The sequence below is a fragment of the Poecilia latipinna genome, unplaced genomic scaffold, assembly GCF_001443285.1.
Source record: "Poecilia latipinna isolate Pla-1442-1.1 unplaced genomic scaffold, P_latipinna-1.0 Scaffold2074, whole genome shotgun sequence".
Lineage (NCBI taxonomy): Eukaryota > Metazoa > Chordata > Actinopteri > Cyprinodontiformes > Poeciliidae > Poecilia > Poecilia latipinna.
Window position 1 is genome coordinate 39,215 of NW_015114690.1, and position 11,893 is coordinate 51,107.

Below are 11,893 nucleotides of genomic sequence, written 5' to 3' on the forward strand. Positions count from 1 at the left end.
CAAAATTGTGTTTTTTCAACATTAGCAGAATACTGAAAATGTTGCGCAAATTTGTAATAGAAACACAGTTAGTGAGATGCTTCTTATACATAATCAGTATAACATCTAACCTTCAGGGATATCTCAGTGGTTTCTTGCATCAGAATTCACAACACAGAATCCAATAAGATCAAAATCTGAAATTTGACTCCCATAATTCTCAGCCAGTCCTTGGTGAATTTACTAGTATATTTTAGGTCACTCACATTGAAAAGTAGACTTCTGCTTCAACTCAAATTTATTTATTCTCTTTACAGGTGATCTCATATTTTCACTATCCACTCTCTGCTCCAATGTCTGTCCAACTAGCAGAGACCTACATTAGATCATTTGTTTTGTGTTGTTTATTTTGTTAAACGCGACCTGCCCAGCAGTGTCTTATTCCATACAAACTAAGGTCACATTTGAAAAGATCATATACACATCAGATTTAACACCACATATCCAAGTGACCTGGGTCGCATCAAAAAATCTGATCCATGTTGACTGTCATGAAAAGATCAGATACAGACAAAAAAAGAAAAAAATTGGAATTGGGTCACTTCATACTGCATTGTGAACGTAGCCTTGGTGTCAAAGAGGAGGCCAACAGATTCACAGTCAAAAGTGGAGCGTTACAGCTAGACTTTAATAAAGGCAGGGGAAGATAAAACAGTACAAGTCAAAACGGCATGTAAACAGAACCAGAGGCTGAAGGACAAAAATTAAACAAACAAAACTTTGGCCAAATTTCAATAAAGTCAAATATGAAAAAAAATAAATAAATTAAAGATAGGATGATACTGATGCAAACAAAGGATACTACAGTTGTGTTCTTATATGTTTTTTTTTAGGTTTTATGGGCTCTAGTTGCCTTTATTTGATAGTTAATTGACAGGAAAGTGGGAAATGAGAGAAGGGGAAGACATGCGGCAAAGGTCGCCAGGTCAGGAATCGAACCTGCGATGGCCACGTCGAGGACTAAGGCCTCCATATGTGGGTTGTGCTTAACCCCTGCACCACCACAGCAAACCAATGTGTTCTTATATGTTAATATATCTCTAAGTGAGCACTCTCCCAAATGTAGAAATCAAATAAAATTGCTTTTGAATTATTTTTAAACATTAGATGAGTAAATCCAAATGGCAGCTGATTAAATAGATTATTGTTCCAGTTTTTAATTTCTGCTTTTGGGATGTAGTTAAACATTCAAAGTTGTTTTTATACAGCTGAAGGAAAATATGATCAAAAGTTCAGAAGAGAAAAAAAATATTCAGAGGACTTGTGATTTGTCAGGTCAGGATAGATATGAAGATGATGACTCAGAGAGAGAGAAAAGGAGGAAGGGAGGACAGGAAAGGAAGGGTGTAATCAAAGGCTGAATCTAGATGTCTGATTGCTCACACTGTCTTATAACGCTCTCCATGCATTAAAAAAAAAACATTTCTATACAGAACAATTTCTTAGGACTTTTCCCAGAAAGATAACAAATTCTATACTTTTGGTGGAAATGAAAATAGAAACAGGTCTGATGTGTGACAAACTGTGAAGTTCTGAAACAGTATGAGCTTTCAGATTGTTGAACTTCCACTCTGTACTCCCAGAAACTATCAGACATGACTGGCCTCTTTCTCTTCCAGTGTATCATACAAACCCACCCACATACAGGCAGACCTCCCAAACAGACCGACCACTCTCTCACACACCAACCACAACACAAAAACAGAGTGAAAAGATCTACACTTTAGTAATGGCACTGTGTTTTATTTTAGTGTAAGCAAGATATAAGTTAGTTAGGCCTCATAAGGAAATAATTTTGAAAAGATCTCCATGAATGTACCAGAATTACACAAACTATTGGACTGTAGCTCATACGAATTACATATTTTTGCTGAAAATTAGTTTGTTTCATCACTAAATGCTGGGAAATAACTTGATCAGAAGCTGGGTCATTTTATCTTTTTGTACTTTTGTCGCTTTTGTCATTTTAAATCCAACTTTTTAGAGTATGAAATGCAGTCATCTACCCGAAATAGCTTGTATTGGCTTCTCAAGTTGATGATCAAAAGTGATTTCACATCAAGATAATCTGGGGCGTAGTCACTGTGGCAACCAAACATTTGGTTTTGTTCATAATAACCCTAAACTTTTGAAAGTGGACCAAACCAACTTGAAATAATGTCATCCAATTACAATTGTTGCATGTTTTGGGTGCAATTACACAAAGATGCCCTGAATGACTGAGTATGGCAATCCATTTTAATATTGAATAAAAAACAAACAAACAAAAAAACAAACATAATAGTAATGGTGGTACTTTTCTCCAATGTGAAGTAAGATATATTTGCATACATCTAAAATGGGAATGTTTCCTGTTAATAATACAACAACTCTTTGAAGAAACTTGAATTAATTTGCGTTACAAAAACATTTATGTTCCCTGTGGGACCAATTAAGAATTTCTGAATTTTAATTAAATTAAGAAATAATTTGCCTCTATCTACAAGGATTTAATGTTATTCTGGGTATCTAAAATGTTCATTTTTGTAAAGAAGAATTAACTTAAAGAAATTTGGTTATTAAATATTAAACATAATCTTGTTCTGGGGAAACAAAATTGTGGTCCATTAAATTTGGCCCAAACCATTTTGGAGTGAAAGCACTCTTAACTTCGCATTTTTAGCAGCACATTACACACTTCCAGATCAAATTGTGGGAATTTTAAGGGTTTAATGTAATTTTCTATAATCTGTTTACTGTAACAACATTATGTTTGGCAATGCTAATAAATGATCAATTATATTTGTCAGAAGAAGGACCATCAGAGGGTGCATCTAAATTCAGGGGCTGTTTCCTTCAAAGGTCTATTACATCAGTGTTTCCCAACCTGGTCATCAAGGCACACTGACCAGCATGTTAACTATCTGCCTGCTTTAATGCTCCTGATTCAGGTAATTGCAGTTCAGCAAATGCCTGTAAATCATCCATCAATTGAAATCAGCTGGGCTGAAGCAAGTAAACACCTAAGATGCAGGGCAGTGTGCCTTGAGGACCAAGGTTGGGGAAACACTGGCTTGTCAAAGCGAAGACTCTTCCAAATGCATCCTTCTTGTCCAGAAATGGAGGGACAGGTCCAGCCTATTCCAGCACAAATTTATGATCTTAAAGTAATAAAGACACAGCTGCTGATACTTTGGTTGCTCATGAACCATCTCTTATATTTCACAAGAGTCTAGTATAGAAGCAGTTAAAGTAGGATAGAAGATAAAGTCTATCATGACAAATTACATTTGAACAAATTGTGGGATATAGGCATTTTGTTTTTTTGCAAATATTTATCTCCATAATTTACCCAAATGTTCAACTTTCAGGAGTAATTAATTGGTATGCAACAGTTAGGTAGAAAATATACTGCTCAAAAAAATAAAGGGAACATTTCACTTTAATTTTGTGTGTGGCTCCAAATCCTGGCCTCCATTGGTTAATAAATTTGATTTCCATTGATGATTTTTGTGTGATTTTGTTGTCAGCACATTCAACTTTGTACAGAACAAAGTATTCAATGAGAATATTTCATTCATTCAGATCTAGGATGTGTTATTTGAGTGTTCCCTTTATTTTTTTGAGCAGTGTATGTTGCTTAAAAGTATGAAATGGAATCAGGTTGGGGCAAAACGGCGATGCTTGGGTGTAACATGGGGGCTGCACGCTAATATTTTTGTTGAAACATTGCGGTATTAATATTGATTTTGATCAACCTGACAACAATGCCTCCATCACTTTCCAGAATCTCATAAAGCAAAAAAAAAAAATATGGGTATATAGGGGTGTTAGAGTCTATCTGACTGACTAAATAAATAAATCACTGAGAAGCAATGAATATGTATATATGGAACTTTGAATAATAATACCCTGCCAAATATTGCATCCAATCAGTACTTTGAAAACTGGGATGTTGTGTAAAATTGAAATTGCAATGACAATTTAAATACAGTATACAAGACTTCTAATGCATTGATGCCTAAAGGCTTGAAAATCAAATGAAATAAATAAAAATCCTAAAAAGTTTTTAACCTTTTTGTTGTAATTTGTCAAAAACTGATCAACGTGGGATGTTTTTCTGTCTCGCCTCCAATGCATTAAGTGCACATTAAGTTCATAATATTAGACATATATAACACAATCACAGTTTATTTTTGGAACTGGTGTGTTAAATTTACTTTCTGCAACCTAACGGGTTAGAAAATAGTATTTTTTATATTGCACATAAACTTATGAGATAAGCCACACACCTGCCTCACACTGGCTTTAACAATAAGACCGGCTTGATTTTTTTCTTTTTTAAATATACATGCTTAATATTTAATTGCTTCTATACAAACAAAATAACAAATAAGCAGTGAGTCTGAATTCTGAACATTTCAAGATTGTTTTTTATCATTAACTAAGAACTTAAAATAGCAGACTACAATTCAAACAAAATACAGAGTTACAGAGTTCTTGTATTTTGCAAAACTGTTTTACTTAAAAATCGAGTAATTTCAAATTAGTAAAGGTTTAACCTATAAAAACCCCCAGCTTGAACAGGAAGCACTGGTGCGATTTCAAAGTTGAATTAATGTGTAGTTGCTTTTTGAATTTTTAACAGTTCTGCAGTTCAGATATCATTATGTGAATCAATAGGCCAGACATCCTCATGAAGCCCTTTCTTTTTAGATTTACTGCAAACCAGATTAATGCTAGAAACAAACATTGATAACAAAATAGAATTTCTTCACTTTCAGAGGGATTTTAAGAACCCCAAAGAAACTGTAGAATTAAAAAACATAATACAATTGAATCTAATTCTAATCTAGCATTGGTGAAAAAAATCTGTCTGGTGGGTCAAACCTATTGCATCTCAGGCCTTGATGCATTGCATTACTATGAACTCAGGATCTTAAACTTCACCGAATATTCGCCAAATAAAAAAGAAACATACACTGTTAGAAATCCATACCTTCACCAATATATATATATAAAGCATATTTATTTAAATGTATCATTGTTAAAATGAGCAGAGAACATTGGGGAACAAAACGGAGTCTATTAAAAACTTAAAGTTAAGAAATATAAATTGTAAATTTGTAACTGAAAATAAGCATGGCGATGTTTTCATTTTCCAATTTCATTTTTGTGGCAAGCTAAGTACTGCTAGCTGCAAGTTCAATCAGGGGGCCGGGGTGAGGGAAGCAGCCAGGTTCTTTATTTTCAGCTTCCCAGGTCAGAAGTGTCATGCGGACAGCGGGGGTGTCTGTATCTGAGAGTTTTGGTGCTTCGTGGTCGGGTTTCGGTGGAGCAGAGACGACGCCCCGACTGCTGGATTAGCCAGGAGCCGCCGCCATTACTAGTCGACGCTAGCTAGCTAGCTGTTAGCACCAACGAAGGCCTTCAGGTTTGACGAGAGCGCTCGTTTCACTTCTATTTGTAGCTTCTAATAGGTTAGGGTTGAAGAAATGTTCACAATAACTGTTCATGTTTGATTTTATTTCGAGCAAAAAACCAGTTTAAATCTGAAAACCGGTGTACAACTTTTACCGCAAGCTAACGCGACGGCTTGTGCTAGCAGTACCCACAACCAGGGATGCTGGGAGGGGATATTAAGGAATATTAAGGTCCATAAATAGCAGTATACCATTCTTTTTCGAATAAATAACACCATTAGAAAGTATTTGTGATACATTTATGCAACTACAGTTCCATGGAAAGTGATAAATCAACTGATATTTGTTTCGTATTTTGCTAGGGCTAACAGTGACACAGTTTGGGGTTTCAGGTGAAGACCATTTAATTTCTCAGTTCACATAATTCTGGCTAAAATCGGGACACGTCTGTGTATGTGTGTGCGAACCTTTTTGATATTGTAAACACGAGTCAACATCCCGATGCCTCTGTCGTTGAGGATGGTGAGTTTTTCTGCCAGTTTCTGCTGGCTGGGCTGCATCACTCCCCGAGACATCTTCTCGCTTTATATCTCCAACCCCGATCCAGAAAAAAATATGGGAAATATCCGCAGCTTCTGGTTCCAAAAATGATTGAAAAATAGAAACTGTGATTTCTGTAGTGTTTAGATTTCGCCCATGTTCAGATAGGTTTTAGGGACAGCAGCTTCCTGTACTCCACCCCTCTGTCTCCCTGTCTGTTTTTTTTTTTTTTTCGGTCACAGGGATGAGGAGTTGTCCTGGTTTTTACGAGACTGGTTTGTGGTGCGTTCAAATACCGTCGTAACGTTCGTTTTAGCGTCATGTCGTTTGAATTTTAAAAGCAAGCGTTTAATATTTACATCAAATGGAGGAGTTATTTTTTCTCTCAAGGTTCAGATTAATCAATGTGCCAAAAACACAGAATATACACAAAGTAATCCAATTTATATTTTAAGAACTGACACAAAACATTTTAAAGCATTAAAAACGAGGTGGCAATGAATATACACAATGTAAAATATCCGCATAGAGAAATATTGGTCAAAGTTGCACATGTAATGTGGTACATTATTATTACTGCCCAGATATTTAAAAAGTAAACAGTATTGTGGTACAACTTGAAAGATACACAAAATTGTCTGAATTTCTAATCAGTGGCTTTCTATGGATATTATTTTTGTAGACAAAATTTAATAGACCTATGAAATTACAAAGGAGCTGATTTAATACATAATAATAATATTGTGTAGGCACTTTACTGAAAAAGTGTGAAATTTTGTAGATATTTTGTAGCAAATTCTACTGTGTATGGATGTGTATACACTGGAGAGAATATGTGATACGTTTCCCTACTTCTAAAAAGTTGAGAGGTCTGTAATTTTCATGATAGATATACCTCAACTCTGAGAGACAGAATCTTAAAGCAAATCCAGTAAATTACATTGTAATTATTATTTCTGGATAATTTAATTAATTTGCAGTTTATTGCCTTTGAAACAATAGGGAAGTATATCTTAATATTTGGTAGAAAAATCTGTTCCAGAGGTCGAATGTTACCTGTAGTTCTTTTCTGGATTATGTTAGATTCTGTCTCTCACAGTTGAGATGGAGCTATGATGAAAATTACAGACCTCTCCATTGTTTGGAAGGAAGCAAAGTTGAAAAAAGTTGAAAAAACATGGTGGACCATCAAATACTTTTTATTTACCTCAGTGTATTTGACCCTCATTTTATCCATGTGTTGATTAAAGAAAAACCTCAATGAATTCAAACTTGAACAGCAAAGTTTCATTTTTAAAATTCATTAAAGTTGCATGTTCAAAAAAAGAACAGTTCAAATTAATCAATAAAGGGGTCAATAACAAGTTAGAAAAGTAAAAGAGAAAATATTTTCTTATAAATGTTCTACTGACTACCTGGAAGGTAGATTTGACAAGAATAACATTTTATTTTTGTCCTTGACTGCATCACATTGTCAATTCAGCTTCCTGCTGTTCTGTTAGACTCATTTGAGCTCCCCGTCACACACACACACACACACACACACACACACACACATGCACACTTTCTGCTGCTTTAAGTTTATTTGCTGAACTAAGATCTTTACATAATGCTGATCTGATTCTGTGTGAAATTTTTCTAAAAATCAGCAATTGCAGTAAAATGCCGTTATCTGAAAAAATACTAAAAGATCAAACCTACCTCACTACCAAACTGACTAACTACTTAGTTAGTTAGTTAACTAATTTTCATGTACTGAGCCTTTCATGTCGATACATGAAATGTTCATGTAACGACATGAGCTACAAGACATTTTTTCTTTTTTTTTTCACTTATTTCAAACCACATTTTCTGGGACAAAGCAGCTTCTTGAACAGGGTGATGACAAGTTTAGAGGGTTATCATAGTAACTTTACCATATGTAAACTTCTGGCTTCTCTCAACAAGAATACTTGTCTCTGTCTGCTACTGACAACTTTACTTCCATGTTGCTTTTATAGATGTACATAATGTCCTTTGTAAATCTAAAGCTAGGTTAATAGTTGACACATTATGGATTGCCATACCTGCTCGTTGGCCTCGCGTGGTCTCGCAGCTCTTGGTTGTGCGCCTCTGAATTTTTATAACTCATGCCACCTTTCACACAAACTGAAGGTGCAGGTAACCCTTTTATAAAAAGGTAAACCCTCTATGAAGGCTTATTTTTATGGAGATGCGGCTACAACATACGGGTTAACAATAAGCACCATGCTGCTGTCTTGACTCACGCACTCAACGCAAACTTTCAAAAGCGTGACTAATGTCTTAATGTTTAGTCTTAATGTTTCTTCTGCTTTCACCTGCATCCTGTAGGCCCTGGGGCAATGCATTCACTGGCTCAGGAAATTCAGGGCTTCTCCAAAAACCGCCTGAAGAAGCAGTCCACGCGTGTCACCACGGTGACGGGCAGGACGTTGCTGGAAAAGAGGAGTGATGGAGCAGAGGGTGAAGTGGAGCAGGTGGAGGAGCTGGAAGAGGAAGGCGGATGTGGATTTGTAGAAGATACTAGCCTTGATCTACAAGTTGGGGTAGTCAGACCCTTCCTGCTGCTAGGTAACAGTTTTCATTATTTTGCTGTTTTATAATGTAAAATGTTCTGATGGGGAAACAGTGTGGTAATGAAAAAACTGTGATTAACTAGATAAACTAGAAAAGTTTTGGGGCGGTTGTTTATTATATAATCAGTTTCTAAAGTCAGAAAGCAGGTTTAGCTGAAAAACAACAATTGCAGTAAAATGCAATTTTACTGCAATTCCATTATCTAGTAAAAGAGACTAGACAAAGGAAACACGGAATAGACTAAAAAGTAACATAAATTGTAGATAAATTTATCAAACATGTTAGACCTCCAAAAAGAGGAGAGATGAAGAGAAACAGTTTTAATTGTTTCACATTTCAGACGCTAACCTTTAAAGGTCACGATCAAGAATATAACATAAAACGATTCTCATAAATAGTATGTGCCTGTTTGACTTGCACCAAGTTTCGATAATTTTTCATATTTTTAATTGATAAAAAAGTAAAGGGTCTTGCAATAAAAACAAAAAACATTAAATACAACCCTAATAAATGTTCATAATTTGAGGGCTCATTTAGTCTTCTTTCTATTTCTTTTTTTCTTCATTTTTGTGCATTGACTTCAAGGGGACCCCTACCCGGTCATGTCTGCGGTTAATAGTCACTCCACTGTTGCCAACTTAGCAACTTTCTCACTATATTTAAATCAGTATGGGCCTAAATTGGAATCGGTAATTCAGGCTTTAACTTTAAAAATTGGTGCTCAGCCAAAAAATTGCAATATGTGACCCCTAAGTGGCGCCTATTTTGCTGCTGAAAATGTGTTTCATAAAGTCTCATCTGCTGATGTGGCCCTGCCACCCGATGTGATTCGACTAACACGCCACACATTTAGCATGTCTACAAATAAACACTTTGCATGCTAGGAAGGCCTCATAGTTGCTCTTGAGATTTAATGATACACTTGATCTTCTGTCTCAAAGACCACAAAGGTCATTGTTTCTGTATTAAATAAATATATATTCCTAACGACAAATAAATCAATGTTATTAACTTTAAATTCATCTCAGGGAGAACGGTGACCCATCCCGCTTGCTGAAGGACGCAGGTTGCTGTCTCCACGTCAGCATCTGTCCGTCCGTCCACTCTGAAGTGTCCCTGAGCTCAGCGCTGAATCCCCAACCAGCTCTGGAGGGCTGCTCATTTCTGTTGCAAATACTTGACCTCGCAGCAAGAATCAGAACAAATTCCTCAGCAGGGATTAATAAAAAAAAAAAGATCTCCGTTTGGCTCATAGAGGTGACTCATACCGTTGTTATAACGTGGTGGAAAAATGTTCACTTTGTAGAATTTGGGCGACATTTACTATCAGTATATTTCACTTCCGATACTGATATCTGAGCTTTACTGTCAGCAGATACCGATCCGATACAGAAAAACAGTATTGAAGTCACTTGAAATGTTTCTTTTTTTTAAAAAACAGACATAAATGTGCTGAATTACACATTTTTTGATAACGGCATCAGTACAGTACTCTTTAATACACCAACAGCTTCACAAGCTTGATCCAACATGTAAAAACAACATAACTTTAATTTGTTCAGTCAGTGTATAAGAGGTTTACCAGCCAATGTAAAATAATTAATAAAGAAACTGAAACCGACTAAAACAATAGTTTGACTACCTTTATCAAACATATAGAAAATAAACTGCAGCAAACCTTCTTTCATATGGTTCAGAAGGTACAATTGGAAATTCTATATATAATGTGCAATAAATAGTAAAGCTTCTGAATCACTGGGTGTGTTTTTCACACACACCTTTTCAATCATGGCTTCATCTCAACTTACTTTTATAATTAAAGGCAATGCAGAAAATTTTGTTTTGTGCATTTGAGATTAGACTTTAATAAATTTAGAATCTGGTTGTGAAAGTTTAAAACAAAAATTATATCCCTCCCTTCCTTTCTTTCTGTCTGTCCTTTTGTCTTTCCAGTGACTGTTCATCTTGGATTCCTGCCCTTAGGTCGATCAAATGTTATTTACTGCAGTTTTCATTTGAAAAGTTTCAGGCAGAATCAGCATTCTTAAAGAAATTAAAATTGAGCCCAAACATAGTTTTTGATCTTCTCAAGCTCAATAACAATGAAAATGGAAAAAAAGTTACGGCTATCGGTATTCTGCTGTTTAGAAGAATTAAAATCCTGCTCACATCTGTTCACAGATATGTCATTTTAAATCTTTTCTTTCTCCACTGGTGACACATAGCTGGCTTATTTCCCCACACTCACTTTCTACCACTTGGATTTAGATTTACTTCCCAACGCCACGAGTCTGGCATTATGTCAAAGTGTCTTGGCTTATGCAGAGAGTGCAAATGTTACACTTTGAAGACGTAAGCTGCCGCAGAGAATCCATGCAGGAGACCTGGAGGAGCTCCCTCCATCACACTCTGCTTCCTGCCCATACATCTCCTTCTAGCTCCACCATTCACAACCACTGCTGGTGTTGTCATGATGAGCCGTTTGACAAATGGAGGAAGACTCTTTTTTTCTATTTAGCTGTCAGGGATTTTCTGCCTTCGTCAGCTGAAATAGTCACTCATTTCTCTCCTCACTTTCTCCTTTCCTCTACGACCTTCTTCTTCAGCTGTGTTCAGGCATCATCATGACAATGCCTCTGCTCAGTCTTTTCAGGAAAAATCATGAATGTGCCGGCATGCAGTCGTAGATAGTACTGAATGTTTATCGCAGCAGTTCTCTATAAGCCACGACTGGTGTAACTACAAATAATTTGATTTCTAACCCCTTTTCTTTCCCCTTCTCAGGCTTTAAGCTATTTCACTGTTGGTTTCTGCTGACTGATATCTTCCCTGTTTGCAGCTGCAGCTGTTCAGAAAGGATTTTGTGTCTGGATGTTTTCCACTAAGGGATAATGTTGCTGATACTCTGCAGTTTTTGCTTTCCAACTAATTTTTTTGCAACATTTCCCTAAAAGTGAAAATTCATGTAGTCTTTCAAAGTCAACAGACACTTGTTAACATTCCAGGTTTTTGTGATAAATGAGTCCAAGATGTGTTGCCCTGCGACAGACTGGCGACCTGTCCAGGGTGACCCCGCCTCTTGCCTGGAACGTTAGCTGGAGAGGCACCAGCAGCCGTCCCGACCCCACTAAGGGACAAGGGTGTAGAGAAAATGGATGGATGGATGGATGGATGGATGGATGGATGAATGAATGAATGAATGAATGAATGAATGAATGGATGGATGGATGGATGGATGGATGGATGGATGGACAATTGCAAAACTTCTTCCACACACAATACAGCATTTATGTTGTAAAATTGAACTAAAACCA

General features: G+C 36.3%; 2 protein-coding genes across 5 annotated transcripts in view; one reads left to right on the plus strand and one right to left on the minus strand.

The window, feature by feature from the left end:
* The window catches only part of LOC106936074 (nck-associated protein 1-like), a 45,395-nt gene extending 39,144 nt beyond the window's left edge, over positions 1–6,251 (minus strand). For all 3 annotated transcript variants that reach the window (XM_015016867.1, XM_015016866.1, XM_015016865.1), the window contains exon 1: positions 5,909–6,251. In XM_015016867.1, the coding sequence (XP_014872353.1) occupies positions 5,909–6,016 (108 nt within the window). In that variant the 5' untranslated portion in view covers positions 6,017–6,251. The remainder of the gene's footprint in view (positions 1–5,908) is intronic.
* Positions 5,185–11,893, plus strand: part of LOC106936075 (dual specificity protein phosphatase 19-like) — a 22,849-nt gene continuing 16,140 nt past the window's right edge. The window contains exons 1-3 of one of the 2 annotated variants that reach the window (XM_015016870.1): positions 5,185–5,452; positions 6,224–6,263; positions 8,334–8,573. In XM_015016870.1, the coding sequence (XP_014872356.1) occupies positions 8,345–8,573 (229 nt within the window). In that variant the 5' untranslated portion in view covers positions 5,185–5,452; positions 6,224–6,263; positions 8,334–8,344. The remainder of the gene's footprint in view (positions 5,453–6,223; positions 6,264–8,333; positions 8,574–11,893) is intronic. The other variant, XM_015016868.1, reaches the window with a different exon arrangement.